The sequence below is a fragment of the Rhea pennata genome, chromosome 5, assembly GCF_028389875.1.
Source record: "Rhea pennata isolate bPtePen1 chromosome 5, bPtePen1.pri, whole genome shotgun sequence".
NCBI lineage: Eukaryota > Metazoa > Chordata > Aves > Rheiformes > Rheidae > Rhea > Rhea pennata.
The window spans coordinates 33,578,920-33,598,244 of NC_084667.1; the positions used below are offsets into that span (position 1 = coordinate 33,578,920).

Below are 19,325 nucleotides of genomic sequence, written 5' to 3' on the forward strand. Positions count from 1 at the left end.
CAAAGGAAGAATTATTGCTTTGGACCAAACACAGGCTCATCTGAAATGCTTGGGGTTATGAACTTCAAGAAAGACTTGTGGGTCGTTTTATCCCCAATTCACAAACCTTTATACGTGCCTAACCTCACTTACTAGGATAATAAAGGGTCTCTAACAATGTGCCCCATGGATGGTCAACAGTAAAATCTTGGTCTTCCTGTTTCTCTCTCTCTCTCTCTCTCTCTCTTTTTTTTTTTTTTTTTTTTTTTTTTTTTTTTTCCGATCTTTAACATCTTTGCTCTGTGGCACTTCAGAAATGTGGAGCTTCAGCTTCGCAGGGGATGCAGGAGCCAGCACCAGATGTACCATTTCTATACTTATTTGTTGCAATGTAAATTCTGCGGAACCGAAGGAAATGCCACCGGCAGACCTGCTGTGTCAGTGTCCCCTTCCTAGTGACAGATGCTCGAGCATACGAAGAAGCAGACTGGAGCGTGCAGGATGTTTCTCTCTCAGCTTGCTCCAAGCAAAGTATTCCAGAAATCAGGTGAGTATGTACCGGCGACTTTGCCTTTCTAGATAACCGCGGTACACGCTACACCCTAGAGAGGTATGTGCAAGCGGGTGACGGAAACTTTCCTATGCCCGGCTGACTCGGTCTGAGGCGCTTCCTCCCTCGCCAGCAGCGTGCAGGAGCCCTTCTGGCTCCGGCAGCTACCTGCGCTCGGCAGCCCGTGCCCTTCCCGGCTGCTGCCCTCGGTCCCTCACCCGCTCTCTGCCTTACCAGCCGCGGAGCAGCAGCCTGGCAAGGGGGTCAGCACTCACTGTGGATGTTCGCCTCGCACTCCCGAGCCGGCCAGCCTTCCTGCCCCAAGCCCCGGCGAGGCTGTTCCCCGGCGGCGAGCTGGCTGCCGGCCGACCCCGTGCGCTCCGCCGCAGCTGCACCTGCCGGGTCGCCCCGGGCCGGGGCTCTGGGGCTCTCCGGGAGCCGCGAGAGGTGCAAGTCCCTCCGGCCGGCCCGGCCCGGCCCTCCGCGCTGCTCCAGCAGCCTCGACGCAGCCTCGCGGGGCTCCGCGGAGCCGCGCTCCTGCTGCCCCCCCTCCCCGCGGCCCGTGCCCCGAGCAGAAGTGCGCAGAGTGGCTTGTCCCGTACACTCAGGGAGGAAGAATCGGGGAGATAGGTGGTCTAGAAACGGACTGTACCATGACAAGACTACACAAGTGCATCAAATTATAATGACGGTATTTTAGAGACCTTGTGAGCCAGCTCAGGCTTGAGCGAGTTTAAGCATCTCCCTGATCAGAAGCTGAAAGTGAATCTAACTTTTCTGAACAAGAAAGCAGAACTTTGTCTCACGAGCATTGCTTTATTTAATAATCTCTCCTCTTCCAGTAATAAAACCACACGCTTCCCCAAATGCTGGAAAATCCCTCATTAACATCCTTGGCCAAAAGGGAAGTGCAATTTGTATACTCTTGGGCAAACAATACAGAAAGAGTCCTATGTGGTTTTAGGAATTGTAGGAATTAGGTTTAGGAATTATAATGTAATAATGTAATAATAGTATTTCACACATGAGTTCCATGCTGATTACAACTGCCATTTTACTGATACAAAATTAGTTCATTCAGCCTCGTGTGGGATGAAACTTTGGCACATTAGTTACTAGCCAAAATGCTGATGTGATTTGTGAAAGGGCTTCAGAGGGTAAAGCTGGTTTGGTATCTAACACAAAACATCACGTTCTCAGTGCAGCTGTTCATTTTGTTCTTCCTAAGCACTTGCATTCCTACATAATTTGAAAATGAGGAATAATCACAGGATTTGTGCTATGAGGTAAAAGTGCCCTCTTTTCAAAACTTATTTTGTAAACAGTGAAGTTACTTACATTTTGAAAAACTGATACAGAACATTCCCAGGAAATATTATTCATGAAGTATTCTTATGAGGCAATGTCACACAGTTCGGAAGGACTGGATTCTCCTCTGAAGTATAAGCTGTCCTCTTGATGCTGCCTCATCCATTGGGGAGAAGTTGGCCTGGAGGTTCATCTGGCTCTTGTACTTGTTTACTGATTATCTTGGGCACGTCATTCAACCTCTCAGTGTTCTCCTATGTACAAAAGACTTTACAATATGTATCTGCTCTTGCAGGAAGATTGTAAGGATTAGTTGCTATTTGTGTAGCATTTTATCCAGGCCAAGTTTTATTCCCAAAGCAAGAGTCCAAAACCTGTATGTACCAGTGGGGATTAGCTGGGGGCAAATATTCTGTGTTGATTATGCAAGAAAATCATTGTTTGAAGCCGGTGGAAACTTTTTTGCATGTTTCATTCTGGCTTGATATAAATTTTACTAAAAATGCCGTGAGTAAGAAGATACTTGATTATATTTCATACTGTATGAAATTGATGCAAACATAATACTAATAGAAGAATCACACCTTATAAATTATGTAAAACTCCAGTCAAGTTCCATACAGGAAAGCCTTGCACTTTAGTGCACTCAGCCAGCTTTATCTGTGCCAACAGGCTCAAAGGAGTAGGTGACAAGGGATGATTCCATTTTTGGTAGTCTGATTGGAAATGCTTTAGTGAGACTTATTATCTGACAGGTCTGAACACACCAAAGTCCCCTGAATCAGAGTGAGACACATATTGGCAGGGGAAAAACCTGCTCAGGGTCATAGTTCCTGCCCTATTCTGGCAAGGGGTGTCACCAAACTAACAGGTGACACTGGATTGAGAGACTGCGGGTTGAGTGAAACCTTTATATTTCCTGAAGGAGGAGTTGACTGTACAAGGTACTGTAAATCTTTACATCTATTTGGTGCTAAGTATATCGTTGGAGTGGCATCAATGTCCCTTGCATGCTTTCAGTCTTCTGCAGGGTTTTAGCCCACAGTTCTTCCCCTAGAGTAAACCTGTGGCTGCTCATTGGGTCCTTCTGGAGACCAAGGCCTTGGTGGACACTGAAAGCCACTACTCTGTGAGCCCGTTTCATGATACAAGAGGAACTGGGTCTACTCTGTTGAAACAGAGGGAATTTTGTTATTGGTGGTCTGGATGAAAGTTCACTTTGCTTTGCATCAGATTTTAGGCAAGCAAACAATATGTCTGTTTCATTTCCTCATTTGTCCTATAAGAATATAAAGATAACTCAATACTAAAGGGACGAGAAGCAAGTTACAGACAACTGAATCTTTTTGCTGTTCATACAGGTATGCAGCCAAACAGCTGTGTTCAAACTCAAACAAAGCTGTTACATGAGTTCTTAAGACATGCCATTTATGACATGCTTTATAAACTAACCAAGCTTTGTTTAGATTGGTTGGGGGGGGGGAGAAGGGGCAATACTATGAAGTGGGTGTTAGTAGTGTTGGAGACTCAGTAACATTTTCCTCTTGATCTAGCATTTGTTAATGCCCTGGCAAAAGTGTTAGGTGATATTCTCCTGCTAGAAGTGCTGGCTTAAAAGAGAAGTGAGTCTTAAGTACTGAGATTTGTTCTTACATATTGAACTTTTTTATGAGTGCAGATATGATAATCCTGAAGTTCTGCTTGAGCGCCAAATTAGGTAATTTCTTAGTGTTTCTACTCTCCCTCCGTTCAGATGTACACAACATTATCCCTTGCTTTTGTAAACTGTTTTGTGCCCTTTGTACTGTTGAATAGCTGGAGCATCCATCCCTAGAAGTGATGGTGCTGAGCCTTACCCTTGTTCACTTCATGGGCGCAACATATGGCCTCATTAATATTTGCATTCCTTTCTTGCTACTTTAGTAATGCTTTTAAACAAAAATTCTCTGTGGCTCAGTGGAAAGCAGCTTTTTTCCCTAGTCATTAAAGTGTATGGGATCATGATCCAAAAAGCCTATGGATTGCTTCAGAAAGATATTCCCTCGTCTAGCTTTTACCTAGTTTAAGAAATGGCTGACCCCGCAGAGTGCATCTCTTTCTCAATGAGTATAATAAATCTTTTCAATACATGTTACGGTGTTTTCTTTATTTCTAAGGTTAACAAGCGATTTCCTTAAGCTTAGATCTTCCTTCATGGCATCTGACTTCAAAACAATGAAACCAGAAGGTTAATTATCCCAAGGACATTTTGACTGCTGCCTGTCTGAAGGGAAGGTACAAGCGAGAATTCTCTAACTGATTCTTGAAACTTTCCGACCAAACTGCCTCTGATTTATCAACAGGACATTGCATTGCTATGTCCCAGCTAAACAGGAAGCATAGGTACTCCATGTTTGAGATAGAAACACAAATTATTTGTATGAAACTGTCAATGACTACCTTCTGGGTCCTGCGTAATGGTGGATTGTTAGGGCAAATTCGGCATATTTTCTGAGTTCTGATGTGTACCACTGCTGCTGCAGTTCCTTACTAATGTTGCTGCTGTCCTTTGTGGTGCTTGCTCTCTCTGTGTTGTCAAACAGGTCTGGGTCGTACATGGAAGCTTATCATAATTTTTGGCAAACTCTCAGCCAGTTAACCAAGCACTACTGTCAGACACCCTGTTTATCACCAACATCTCTGCGGCTGCTGGCAGGCCAGCTGGGCTTTCGAGGGTAAGAGACCAAAAGGTGTCAGCCTCATTTGTACCTTATAAATAGCAACACGAAATCTTCCCGCTGCCTTGCGGAGCGCCCTGACAGGCGCGGGGCCAGCACGTCGGGGCCGAGGGGGTCGCCCTGCGGCGCTGCTGGCCGCCCCCGCGGGTAGCTACCGCCACCGTCAGGCTCCGATCGCCCTCGGGACGCCCGTGCAAACGCCGCGATCCGTGTGGAAGGTGGCATCCGCGCAGCCCAGACTGACAGCATTGGGTAGCGCCGCGCCGCAGCGCACAGCACGGCACCGCACAGCACGGCACGGCGCCGCAGCGCACAGCGCAGCGCACAGCACAGCACGGCACAGCACCGGGTGACGAAGCCTCGCGGTCCCGCGGCGGCCGGGCCGTGCCAGGCCTCCTCGGGGCACCGCTGCCCGCACCCGCTCTCCCTCCTGCCCTTCGCGCCGCGGCCGCTGGGGTTAGCGACGGGGGAGCTGCTGCTGCTGTGAGGGAGGGCGGCAGTGCAATCCCTTCCCTCTCATTCGCCTTCCTGTCGGGACGCGCAGCAGCCGGCCTGAGACCCCGCCGAGCCGAGCCGAGGCGGTAGCGCCCCGCCGTTAGAACGTCAGCGACGTGCCGTTAGAACCGTTAGCGCCCCGCCGTTAGAGGCACGTCGCAGCTGCGCAGGCCGACTTCCCCCGCTGTGGCATGTCCTGCACATCTCGGACAAAACGTAAACAGGAAACATCCTGGAAACGTAAGTCTCGATTTTCGAGACTGAGCTCATGGACATGATTTTCATTCGCAGTAAGGTTTTACTTTCGCATATGCTAAATGGAGGCGATGCACTTCCCTGTCAGCTCCACAGAGGAAGCATCCCAAATCTGAAGGGCAGGCGCGGAATGAGTGCCGGGACGGCGAGGTAGAAAGTCTCGCTTAGACACCCGAGTTTTCCGTAGCATGGTGAATGCGCCCTGCCAAACTACCCATAGGTAGGATCTGCCATGTTTTCAGGAGAAAGTGGCCTAGATCCCCTGCCCACGGGGTGGGTATTTAAGAGGGAGCCGCCGGCAGGGCTTTCCTGTAGCTGCATGCAAACAAAGCCGCTGCCAGCCTGGCATGGGCAGGGAGCACCCGGCGGGGGCCTGAAATCGGGGGACACGTAGTTTGGAGCAAGACGGTAACATTTGCATTACCGGCCCGTAACAAAAGCAGAAGGCGCGACATCCCTGCGCTACATCTCTGCTCCCGCCGCCGGGGCTGGCGGCCCCAGGGCGCAGGGCAGGCACAGCAACGCCGCCGCCGCCGCGTGCCGCCGGCGAACCCGCTGCCCACGCCCAGCCCGGCAGGGTCACGGCGCAGCGGGCTCGGCGGCGCGCAGGCGCACAGCGCGCCCGCGCCTCCAACATGGCTGTGGTGGTGCTACTTCTCTTGCAGCAGGAGCAGGGGGGAGGATGCTGAGCCTCCCGGGAGCTGCAGCCTCAGCCGCAGCAGGGGTGGTGAGGCCTGAGGCAGGCTCCTCTCAGCCATGGCCAGGCTGGCTGACTATTTCATTGTAGTGGGCTATGATCACGAGAAGACAGGTAGGTGTGGCTGCGTGCAGGGCTGCTGTGCGGTGCCTGGCCTCTTTCCCCCTCCCCTCCTTTCTGCCCAGCCCCTGCCCCCCCGCGCGGTCAGGCCGCGGGAGGAGGAGACTGGCGCGCGTACGGGGCGCCTGTCATGCTTTGGGGAGGAGGGGAGCGGGGGGTCGTTGGGGCAGCTGCGCCCCGTGAAGGGCAGCAACAACCAAAGGGGGCGAGGAAAGGGTTAATTCCCCTTTCCTTAGGCGGAGCAGGGCGGCGGGAAAGTGGAGGGGCTTTTCCCCCACCCCGGGGCGGGTTGGCCGGGCCAGGGCACCTCAGGCCAGGAGGGAGGTTTCGCCTCGGCACCCGCGTCACGGCCTCAGCCCACCTGGCGGAGACTGACGCGCGGTGCCAGAGGGGCCCGGCTGGCGGCAGCGGCCGGGGCAGCGCCGTGCCCTGCGGCCTGCCCCGCTGCCCCGACCATTGGAAATCGGGCACAGGTTCTTTCTGGAAAGCGAGGAAAGTTTAGACTGTCTCGTTGGAGCGTGTACAGCCCGCCCCGCCGCCCCCTCCGCCTGCAGTCCCGAGTGCCCAGACGGGGTCTCCTGCTGCGGGCGAACAGCCGAGGCTGGCTGAATGTGGCCGTGTGCTCGTTTCCTCCGTGGGCGCTGCCAGAAGGCAGTGATGCTAAGTGCTTTTCTCCCCATCTTTGCTGTGTTGTTAACTAAGACACGTAAGCACACATGACAAAGGAAAAGAAAGATTGAGGGATCTGAAGGGGAAACAGCAGGACTTTTTGGCCTTTTTGATAGGGGGCTTACAGTTTATTGCCAGTTGCGAAGGTGCCACTGCTTGTATAACACCTGGGAAGCCTTGTGACATTCGATAGGCTCCTCGGGAGAGGCTGTGTTTGTTAGGGACTCCAGATGCTTTTGCCTACTTAGATGAAAGGAAAGTGCTGTTATCTGCTCTCATTTTGTGGATGAGGGAGAATAGTTTCTACTACATAATTTTCTGTTATGATCATATCACATTGGTTTGTTGTAACTCTGCTTTGGAGTAGCAATTATAGTCTGTATTTATTCACTGTAAAAATGTAGGTAATTAAACATACAGATATCAATTAAAAAAAACAAAAAACTTCTGATATTTTAAGATACCCTGGCTTACAAAGATTCTACCAAAGTTCTACTGGGGTTACTAGCTCAAAATTATTTTTCTTTTAATTACGTTTTCTTCCTCCCTTTTGAAATGAGGTTTTTTTTATTGTCATAAAAAATTTAAGATATGTGAAATGGTTAAAAATGGAATGTACTCTATATTCAAAATAAAGACACCCTCTTCTTCTCTCTCCTGTTCAGAACATTTTCCCCAACGATAATGGAGAGATCAAATCAAAACAAAGAAACAATCAAAAAAAAAAAAAAAAAAAAACCAACCAAACAAAAAAAAAACAAAAACAAAAAAGAACATGGGTACTTTTAAGGAGGAGACAAAGCAAGTAGATTGCTTTCTTAAAGGGTATGATCAATCTGACAGCCACTATGTGAAATAAAATTGCAGATTAGATTGGAAAGATTTATGGTTGTGAATGTCTTCATCTGTAAGATTTAAATATGTGTTTGACTTCCTATGTGTTAATTGCCTCGTTAAATTCAGTAAAATTGCTTGTATGTATGAAGTTGAGCAGATCCAGAAATAACTACAGAATCAGAACCTTAATTTGAGAGGCTTGTGCCCAGAAAGTAACTATTCAGACTTTATCATTGAAATTGCTTGTTGCTACTTTAATTCTTCATTCTAAAAATATTTGAAAAAACAGCATTCTGTAGAAGACTAGACATGCATTGTTTTCCACATTCCTTCATCCTTGCATACAATCCCATAATACATGGCGTACTGACCTTTCTTTTTCTTGTAAAGTCAAAGCTTTCTTGATGCATTTATTATGCTTACTCCCAGATGAAAAAGCAGAGAAAACATTTCCAAGATTGCAAATTTATTATGCATGAGGTTTTAAATTTTTAAAAAATGTTCTTAATTTTTCCATCTTCAGCAAGGCTCTGACTTTTTAAAAATATATTTGATTTATTTTTTTATTATGATCACATTTTGTACTGTTTTTCTGTGTATCATCTGTGATATATCTTTGTATAAACAAGCAAACAAAAGTCCCGTAACCTTCTCCCCTTCTCCAACCTGTAAGTCAGCAGCAGTTTGGATAATACGTGCTTGTGGTTAATAGGAAAGGATGTTTATAGTAATATCCCTTATTCTGAGAACGCCTTCTGCCTCTGCTATTTCTATATAGCAGCTATCATCTGCTGGCTTTGCATGGGTTATATAGATTTATTTTCATGTGCCAGTATTTGTGAAACATTAATAATATGGCAAAAAAAAAACTTTTCTTTTTGCACAGATTATCTAACTTCATTCAAACACAATCACTATAAATATCTGAAAGTCTATGTTTATTGCTCTTGTGTAATTTAGGAGTAGGTTTCTAGATTTCCTAGCTGTGGAAAAAACTTTTTGTTACTAGCATTTCAAATTCTGATCCAAAATGATTGGTCTTGAGGAGAGAAACAATTATATTGTTCTGAGGTGAACCAAAGAGAGTATCTTTTGAGGATATCCATCCCAAACATTTTAAAGTTTTTCTGTTTCAATTTAGGCCCGTGTAAGTGGGCATTACTGCAGTTTTAGTGCTGTCGTCCTGTTGTGTTAAGTCTTCCCTTCCATTGTATTAGCACTATTGGACCTTTTGATGGTGCAGTCCAGGATACTGACCTGTCAGAAAGACTCTTCTTGTTGAATGTTTTGCTTGTTTGACTTTTAATATTTTTTTCTGGATTAGTTTTCCTCTAGTTTTTCAAACAGAATTGGTACGCCAGGATATCAGATGAGTGCTGGTGCCAGCATAAAGGAGGAGTAAGAGCTGCAGAAGGACAGATGACTGCAGCCTGAATTTATATCAGCTTAAATTGTCCTAGACCCTAACCTTTGATCAGAAGGATGTTAGTTGAGATACTTTTTCTAATTTACCTTAGAAACTAAGGTAATAGGTGCCTTAGTCTTTTGTATGACAGGCAGTTTATTCATTCCTGGCAAGATGCCATGATGGAGGTGCATGAAGATTCAACCTAGGTGGCAGATAAACTTTGCTGTAGACTTAGGTGTCAACAGATTTTTCCCACATAAATGAAGTTAAGGAGAAATGCTGAATAACGTAGTTTTGGATATGAATGCCTTTGTTTGCCTTTCGGACTCTAACAGACATCAGTACTTCTGAATATGTGCAAATGAGTAGCCCCACTATAGATAAAGAATCTTGACAGAAAGATTTGACATTCACAAGACTGAGAAGGTAAGCCAGGTTTTCTAAGTTGCTGTGCTATGTCCTGATATTAAAACTACCTTTTATATTTTAAAGGAAAATCTCATTCATGCAGCTTTATATTCATTTTGGACAGAGCTGACTATATTTATTTAAGAACTATTTGTCTGTATGTGTCACCATGAAACTTAAGCATACCACAGTTCTAATTACTGTTGTGTATTTAAAAGCTTATTTTGGGCCGTTATAAAGAACTGCAGTGGCAATAGCTTCTATTGGATGTTTGTGTTCAGTGTCTTGACAGAATTGGAGAAACTGAATCTAAAGAATAATTTTTGCTCCTCGTTTTCTTTTTTTAATTGTGAAAATGTGAAGTATTTCAATGATATACAGAGCTTAATGACTTTCTCATGTTTGTTTTGCATTCAGTTGTACCTTGACAAAGGTAGATAACCATTTTTTTCCGACATAACAGTACAATATAAAGCTGTTACATAACTTGCTACAAAAGGCAAGTACAGAAGTTTCTTTGGAGAGAATGAAGCTGCTGGAAAATGTAGGCACTCTGAATAAAAAAGCAGAACAAAAATCCCAGAAGACCTTACTGTATATCTGTTTTCCTTTTGCATGAATTTTGAAGTGTGTTTGATGTGCTTCACAACAAATTCCCGTCTAATATGTTTGCACAGTGGAATGTGGATGGGATTTAGGAAGGACACAGATGTTTGCAAAGATCACATAAGGGCATGAGAAAATGCTTTTCTTTTTTTGTTTTGTTTTTGCTGGTATAAGCCATAATCATAAATTTATCATTGGAATTTACTGAGGGTCTTATTTGAGAAAGGTATGAGAGACAACATATCTTTCTTAGCTTAGAAACTGAAAGGTAAGGTTAAAGAAGAAAGAACTAAATACTGGGCTTGTTTAATCTGCCCATTCTTCCATAGTGTCTTTTCTTTAAGATGCTGTTATGTATCCAGCAGTTAACTGTGAAAACTGCAAGATGGAGAAGATCTGTCTTCTGTTGGACTTTTTTTCTGAAACAAGGCAGACTAGTGATTGCTTAGTTCTTGCTTGTTACATGTAGTTGTGATGTGAATGACAGAAGGTGTAAGGCTTGCAACAGTATAGCACTTTTATTTGACTGCCGTCAAAACTAATAAATGCTAATATAACATGTAGGCTCTGTTGTAGTTTTTTCCATTTTGATTTTTAATAACTTATTTTTAGGGAAGCTATTCTTGTCTAACATAGCTCCGTATCTTAGTAGATTTTGAAATCAGATGATATAGTGGGAGAAGTTGCTGAATGTGGTTGTCTGATTCAGTGGCTTGTTTTTTTGTTTTTTTTTTTTCTTTCTTTCTTTCTTTCTTTTTCCTGTGGGCAGAGTCTGACTGTAAAGAATATTTTTTCATTTTTTTGAGGTATTTGGCATGAAGTATCACAAGAGGATTTTTTGTGTTAGTATTTCTCATAGGCTAATAGGCATTAATTTGTGCTAATGCACACGTAAGGGGTGGATGCTTTCTTGTCTTGAATGTGCATAATCTCTGTGCAACAGGAAAAAGAAGAAAGTGAGGGAATCAAGCTGTTATTTCAGTGGCTTTCTTATCTGTGTCATGGCTTTATTCAAGTATAATCTAGATCTGAACACACAAGTCTTAAAGGAAAAAAGACATCCTTTCTGTAGCAAAAAAAATTCTAACTGTAATTTAATGAAGCATTAAGTATGCTCTCAGAACTGAAGCAGAGTGGAGATACACAAGTAATTTTGTATTGTTCAGATGATTAGTGTAGTTGGATGTGATTGAACAAGAGCATAGGTGCCCCAAAACTTTTCTAAGCAAACTATTTAATCTAATGTACGATATTATCTCTTTCCTACAGACCTTGCCCTTTCTTGGTTTAGTTTTTGAATTCAGCAATTTCAAATGTACTGCACTGAGACAGAGTGAGAAAAGAACATTTTAATTGCATGTGTTTTCCCTCTACAATAAGACTACCTTGAATAGCTATTTGGAGAGAAAAAAGAATCACTATTTTCTCGTTAGCATGCCCTCTTTCAATACATTCAAACTATTTATTCTGATGTATAATGTTTGTAAGAAGCAGTGAATTATTTTTTTTTGAATCTGGCTCAGAAAAATCTAAAGTCAATATAGTTATAGCATGACTTTTCTTTCTCCTTAAATGCATGCTAGTGAAGCTCCTTGAAGAACTTGGATTTGGAACTCTTTGTTCACTTGGTCTTGACTTAAGAATTAATAATCACAATAAAATATTTTATTTTTTCGGCCTTTCAGTTGAAATTTAGACATTCATGATTTCATTATTTATAAGCTATATTCATTTGTCCTGAAATGTGAAGACATAGATTCTGCTGAGAGAAGTAATATTTCGTATCTTTGTGGATATTTTAAGACTAAATTGCAGTAAAGAAATCATTGCTCCCTTTTTCTGTCCTCGATTACCTTTGTGGATTATCTGACAAGAAGACACTTTTCATGCAGCATGTTCATGCAAAACAGTTTGTTATGCAAGCCTGGATACTGTTAAGGCACTAGCCTTCTGTAACTGCAAGCATATTTTTCAGTGGGGAACAATGAGAGTGACATTTGACTCTTCCAACATCACAAACACAACAAGTCTAATATTATAACACTGAGGAGGACAATTATATTGGTGTGGTAATTCACTAACATGCATTTTAAAATAACAGCCACCTTCCCAGGCACTGCTACTCATGAAGTAAAAACACAAATGGAAGCTGCAGTCACTGTGGCATCGGTTTCAAGCATGAAACAGTTGATCCGGTGTTCCACCCTGATAAATACCAGTTGTACCATATAATACACATTGGTAATTAGGAAATCTTTCCCTTGATTCATCTCTTTTTACTCCTGCTCTGCAATAATGTGAGATTTTTCAGGCTCATTGCTTACATAACAATTATTATTGTCAAACAGTCTTGTTACTGATGTGATTAATTTTCATCTGTTTGGTATTCTGAAAATCATGTTCCAGTTATATATATCTTTGTTGAAATATATTATTCCTTTGGTGGCAGTGGTATATTCTGAAGTCAAGGACAATCCAGTTAGTGTTGATTGGGATTTGGCAGCTAAATCTCTGCTCATTGAGCCAGTAACAGTATAGTAACAGATAAGCAATAACAAGCATATCTGACTAGATACATTGTGATTTAATGTCTCCAATTTTTATAATTTTCAATTTTGATGTTTTTGTTTCTACAGATGTGAATGTGATATGAAACAATGGAATCATATTGAACAGTTTTTCAGTGTTTTTTTTTTTCTTTTTTTTTTTTTTTTTTTTTTTGCTTTGAAGCATGTAATATTCCTGTGGATGAGGTATATACAACAAAGTAACTAATCACATAATCACATTTTTGTTAAACTGGATGTACTAGTTGTTTAGTATTACAGCCCAAACCAGTAGTTAGTGAGTTAGTGACAGTACACTCTGAGGTTTTATGTAGCTGTAGTAGAGGATTATAAAATCATCATAATTTCAGATACAGATACAAAATGACATTGGATCGTGCAAGACCTTTGTGGATTTTTTAAAAAAAGACAAAGGAATATTACTGAAGTTACAAAATCATTCACTCAAAAAAAAAAAAGGGGGGGGGGAGGGGGTCCTTGTAATGTGGTTTGCATGTAGTTTCCTACAATTTAAAAACACACTTAAAACCTGGAAGTTCTGTTATCTGACATCAAATTGTCATTTGAGTAGATCTCAAACCAGATTGGAAACGTCCTCTTAAATGGTGAAGACTTGTTTTGTATTTAATGGACTATTAACCAGAAGGAGGGTGAGATGTTCTGAATGAGGATTTCATAGATCATTACTGATGCAAAGGAATGGCAACTTTTCTTTCTAGAACCTTGAATTCATTTGTTGGAAAAACATGCTTTAGAAAATGAGTTTCTTAGTTGTTCTTTTGCTAGATGCCATAATTTTTGATTACCGGAGCACTGGGTGTCATCAGCTGGCAGCATCCTCTTTAGGCCCAATAGTGGGTTGCATTCCTATTTCTATTCTATTATTTTAAAATTCTTTCCATCTTCTCCTAGTTTCATTTTCCAGATTTATTCAGGAAGAATCTCTTGCCTTAACGTCCCCCTTCCTTTCTTCTTTCTTTTTTTCCTTCCTTTCTCTTAATCGAAATTTCTGTTTAGCCAGTTTTATCTGTTCTGTGTTTTTCTGGTATGAAGTCCTCTTGTCCAGTCAGTCTGGTTTCTCCTATTTTTCATCTTCATCTCTTTTTTTCTCTGTAGTCTGCCTTTTGTCCTTTTTTAATTTGAATCAGATGACTTCCTCCTTCATTTAGGCTGCATGCCAACAGTTGTTGATATCACTGTGAGCAGAGACTGTCACTTATTTTTGTTCCTGTTCTTAGATACACCTTATCCCACAGTGTTTGTTACTACAGAAAAATTGTTCTTACTATATTTGGACTAGAGTGTATTTTGCTAGGTAGCATACACGAGATTTGGTCTCTAGGTAGGTTGGTAACACAGATACTGAGCACTCAATTTGAGATTAATTTTTCAGATATCTAGTTGTTAAAATAAACTAAACATTGATTTATCATATAGAGGAAGAGGCCACATTTTATCCTTGCTAAAAATTTTGCACCTAAAACAGTGTTTACTGGAATTTTAGTTCAGATGAAAAGAAAGTCTTTAATCTTATTCTTAGAAACAGCCAAAGTATTTGGTGTACAGTTTTCCAAAATAATTGAGCCTGGGGCAGATATTAAGCATTGAGACTTAAGAGAAAACTTTAAGATTGCCTAAGTTGTAAATAATTGAAAATAATTGCAGGAAAGGAAGTTTAGAGCATCCTTTGTAATAGCTGTGGTTGTTAGCTGTTGCTGCATACGTAAATAGCTTTGCACTGATGTTTCATCTTTATTTCAGCTTTGGTGCAGTAATGAGAAGTTAATTGTTCAGTTTGATTATTGCATTATTAAACTCTTTTTTCACATTTTTAATTTATATGACATTCTTTATGTATTTGTGCTTTGGACAAAGAAATGTAGACACTTGTACTTTTCTGTGACTTTTGTTCTGTAAACTATAAATACAATTCCTAAATGATAATAAGCATAAGCTGACTCTACTACTAACAAAGAACTTGAGACTTTCAAAAAAATACTGGTTGTTATTAGCAGAGTGTAAAAACAACTGTTACAGGTTTTTAATTCTGAAAATACTGTTGAAGAGACTTATTGTGCTTTTGAAATAAGTGTAAATTAAGAAACTGTGTTTTTTTTTTCTTTTTAATGCTATTAAACAGACTGCATTTCATAAAAATGCAAACATAAAATGAAGAAAGGGCCATGCTTTGTTCCTAGACTAATTATTTCTTCATAATTAGTCTTTTTTCCCCCAAATGTATGTGTAGTTTTACAAAGCTTATGCTGTGACTAAACTGTTACTATTCTATATTGTTAGTATATATTATTTTTAAACTAAGTTTAACCCAGAATATTCTTGAAGAAGTTATTGGGGAGTTCAACATTCTTTTTGCCTGGTTAGTAACTTGTGAAGAGGAAACTTGGCTTGATATTTGTAAAGAACTTTTCTGGAACAAAAAAATAAAGAAAAGTTGATTATACTTTCATTTCCTAAAATAACAATTAAAAACTCTTTTTTTATTATTTTTATTTATTTTTTTTGCCATAGTGTAATGGACATTGAACCTATTTCTAGTCCCTCGAAGTTGTGAATTGCTGTTTTGAAAGTAGGACTCTGGATCTGTGAAAATTGTTTTTCTTCTTCACTAGTTCCCGTTTACTGATACACACTGGACAGCTCTCAATACTGATACTATAAAGCTGGTAGCAGATGCTGATGTGGTTGATTGAATTAATTATATCTAGTAGAAGTATCTGAATTGCCTTTGAGCTGTAATTCTTCCCTGCTTTGAAAACCTGGAGTACTCCCAAACCTTGGAGGTGGTTTTTGTGCAGTTCTGAAGGTTGCTGGTATTGGTGAGTGGCATGTGCTTCTGGAGGGTCCTGATATGGCAGCTTGTATGGCTGCTGGTGGGTTTCTAGGCAGGAGCTGGCTTTGTAAAATAGCTTAACCTGGGGCCTCTGTCTGATTGTTTTTCTATGCAGTCCTACCCCAGCTGTAATTGAGGAACTGATTGTCCCTGTTAAATGAAAGAAGAGCTGCTGGCTGAGCTTAGGCTTAGGGATTCACCTTATGTTTCTTAGAAATACAATAAATGGATTGTTTTTATTTAGCCTTTTGAGGAGCTACTTGCTTTTACAAGGTATGAAGATGGTTAGCATGTATTTCTCATATAATCTGTGAGTTTCAGCATAGTAAAAACCGCAAGATTTGGAATGGGTGTTTTCAAAGTATTTCCAAAACAAGTAAGATAACTAGGTATATGTGGTAGAATAAAATGAGTTTTTCTGTGGTAATAAAAAGTCAAAGTATAAGTTTTAGATCATTTAGAACAGGTAAGAATTTCTCAATATGTAAGTGCTGCTGAGAAGTGAGTTTCCTCTGTAGATATGTATGTTATGGTTACTTAAACAATTTTTAGTAAAAAATTCTGGTCAACTTTGCTTGAATGATTTAAGATAATGCCCATGAAATTTTCAGATTTGCCCTTTAGCTAGGGGCAACTGCCCCTATGGCAATTTTAGACATGTATGCCTGCTCCTTGGTAGCTCCACTAATCAGCTCCACTTTAACTCAGGCTGCCAGGGAATGTGGCTTTAAGCTGAGATACCTGGATTTGTACTGAAGTCATTGAGTTGTGGGGCACATGTTCCCTCTTTCCAGCTCTGAGGGGCTGATTTTTTTCCAGCAGAGAAGCAGCAGAAAGAACTACAGATGTAACATTTACCTTAAACCATCTCAGTAGGTTTTATTAGGACTAGAGTGTCAAAGCTGTGATATATCAGCTGTGATGGTATTATAATTCAGCACGACAACCAAAGCAAGTGTCCTGTTTTTTCAGTTACTGGCAGCTGAAAACATAATCATACAGAGCCACATGTTTGCAATTTGGAATCCAGGACTCTTCTTTCAAAAGGTTCTATTTCCTGTTTGATTAATCTGCATAAATAATGATACCAGATTTGCCACTGAATAAACAGGGTTGATCCAAGTTGTAATACTTCTGTAAGGTTGTTGTTTCAGTACTGTGTTTTCTAAATACTCCGTTTATAGTGTTTATTGTGAAGTGAGGTGAGATCATACGTATTTAACAAAATATCCTTGCAGAGGCTGTTTTTATTATTTTGCTCTCTTTCAGTGCTTTTGTTGTGTAGCATCTTGCTGGATGTGTGCAGGTTTTTGTTTTTGAGAAAATGCAGTCAATAGCTGTTCAAGAACATGTGTCTATTGGTCCAGTCTCTAGACATCAACACTGATAGTCTTAGCTCTTTTCTTTATTTGCCTGGTAGAAGTCAGAAGAGAGAAGATAATGACTTAAATCCATGCTTAATTCTGACAAGACTGAGAATTGTTCTTTATTACCATGAGGTAGACTTTTGAGCTAGGCCTCTAAAATCTTACAATTTTCATTATCTGTTCATGATAATATGCTTACTATTAGTTAAAGTTAGAAAAGCTACAGGTAGGATTTGTATAAGAGCAATGTGAAAAAGTCCCGACAGATTGGACCTGTAGTGTCATAGGCCTTACTGAACCGACCTTGGAGATGCTCCCTTTCCCAAAACTGTGATGGCTAAAAATACTAAGAAATAAAGAATGTGTAGTTCATGTTTGCCTTTGTTAGAATTGTATTTTATTATTTATTCTTGGTCAGTGAACTTAAAGCTATAGTCAGGTTTGCAGGTTGCGTTATCCCTCACTACTCACTTTTCTTCCCTACACCTTTGATAAAACTAGTAACTTTTTTTTGTTTCAAGTTTCTTGTCAAATTTAGTTCATAGCTGATAATAAAACACTTTGAAATCCTGAAGCAGAAGACTGTCTTGAACTGCAGCATGTAATTATGAAGTAAAAATGAAGTTCTGTTTCATAAAGATCAATTTTATTCGTTCTTTATGTTGAAAAAAGGCAGCAGTAAATATTTCAACAGACTAAAAATTGATCAGATACTGTGATTGGTTTGTTATGCATCCTCATATTTGCTTATCAACTTTGCCACCACCCAGCCATCCAATTTTCACTTTTCTCTGTCAAACAGATTTTTTTCATAGTGAGAGTTGTTATTTTGTAAAAAGCTTTTTTTTTTTTTTTTTTTTTTTTTTTTTTAAGGTAGAATGTGTGGCTACTGCCAAAAATGATGTGAAAAAAAGTCTAACTTTAAAAAAAATCTCTGGATTTGAAGTCTAGAATTAAGCAGCAGTTAAAGAGCAATAGGAATCTCCCTAATTACTTACAGTGTCTAGATATCGTCTAATTAAAATCAACTGTGCTTACAAGGTTTGCAAAATAGATTTACCGAAACCAAAATATACTTTTGTGTCTTCCTTGATTTGTGATTTTATGATTGCTCTGATCTTTTTTTACTCTTACATATTTTACAGCTACAAAGAAGAGATTTGGACTGTAGTAACCTTAATGTAGTAACTCAAAGCATCGTATGCTTTTTAGAGTTCTTTGGTGGAGTTAGCGAACAGATAGATAAAAAATCTTGTCAGCACTGTCTTACCAATATTCATTTCCATCGAGCTTTCCTACCGAGGGCTAATCTAACTATTAAATAGTAGGAGTCTCAAAAGTTAAGAATAAGCTAAAGGATAGAAGCAAGTGGTCAGATTTCATAGGGAAGGTTAGTAGAGTGGACTCTCAGGGTTCATTTTGCAGCCCTTTCTTGTTCAACATAACTTCTAAATGATCTGGGGAAAAAAGAAGTTGAATAGTAAGAGGATGAGACTTGCAGGTGATTAGATTACTCTATCTTGAATGATTTTTTCAGAAGCTAACTGTGAAGGGCTGCAGAAGGATCTCATGATACTGAATGACTAGCTGTTAGTGTTAGATGAAATTAATTGTTGATAAATACAAGCTAGTGTACAGGCAATGAGGAATATACATTTATAATGATGATCTTTAATTTTTATGTTACTTAATGAAAAAGTTCTTGGAATTGTTGGGACAATTTTTTGTAAACATTGGCTTAATACCTGGTTGTGATCATAAAAGCACATACCAGAATGTGAACAATACCAGAAATAATCAGTAATGGAATTGTGAACCAATGGAAAATATTGCAGTGTTGGGATTTACAGTTTAGGAGACAAGAATGGATTAGGTGATTCCCTGAGGTCCTGTCCAGCCTTTTTTCAGATTCAGGACTATAGAAACAAGGGCTGAATAGGACCTCCAGGAATCACTTGATCTGCTCTTGTCCGCTAAGGCATGATTATCTGTAGCCTTTGCAATTCTTAGTGGATATTTGTTTAACTCATTCTTAAAAACCACCAGTGACAGCAGTTTCATAATCTGCTTTGTCAGTCTATTCCAGTACTTCTCTATCTGACGTTTAGAAGGGTTTTCATAGTGTGTAGCTTCAGTGTCTTTTGGTATGATTTAAGCCTACTACTACTATTGTCCTTGAAGTGTGGTGACCAAACTGGATGTGGTAATTTACGTGACATCTTGCCAACACTCAGAGCAAAACTGTTATTTGCTGGTTTTGCAGACAGTTCTCGTGCTTGGACGTGGCTCTGCGATTGTTTTTTTGCAACATCACTACAATTCCGGTCACTTAGTGATCTGTTTTAACCTCTATGTCTGTTTTTACCAAACTCATTCCTACCTAATTAGCCATCCTATATATGTGCAATCAGCTATTCTGACCTCACTCTGTAACTTTGTGTTTTCCGTAGTCATATTATAACACTTGTAACTTTATCCCCAGGCTGGCAAG

The 19,325-nt window shown here is 40.6% G+C and overlaps 1 protein-coding gene across 5 annotated transcripts in view; it reads left to right on the plus strand.

Annotated features, from left to right (window-relative positions):
- SBF2 (SET binding factor 2) overlaps window positions 1–19,325 on the plus strand; it is a 272,366-nt gene that overhangs the window by 1,633 nt on the left and 251,408 nt on the right. For 3 of the 5 annotated variants that reach the window (XM_062578117.1, XM_062578119.1, XM_062578120.1), the window contains exon 2: window positions 294–526. In XM_062578117.1, coding sequence (XP_062434101.1) covers window positions 442–526 — 85 coding nt within the window. In that variant the 5' untranslated portion in view covers window positions 294–441. Of the gene's footprint in view, window positions 1–293; window positions 527–5,933; window positions 6,116–19,325 lie in introns of those variants that run through there. The other 2 variants (XM_062578118.1, XM_062578121.1) reach the window with 1 other exon arrangement.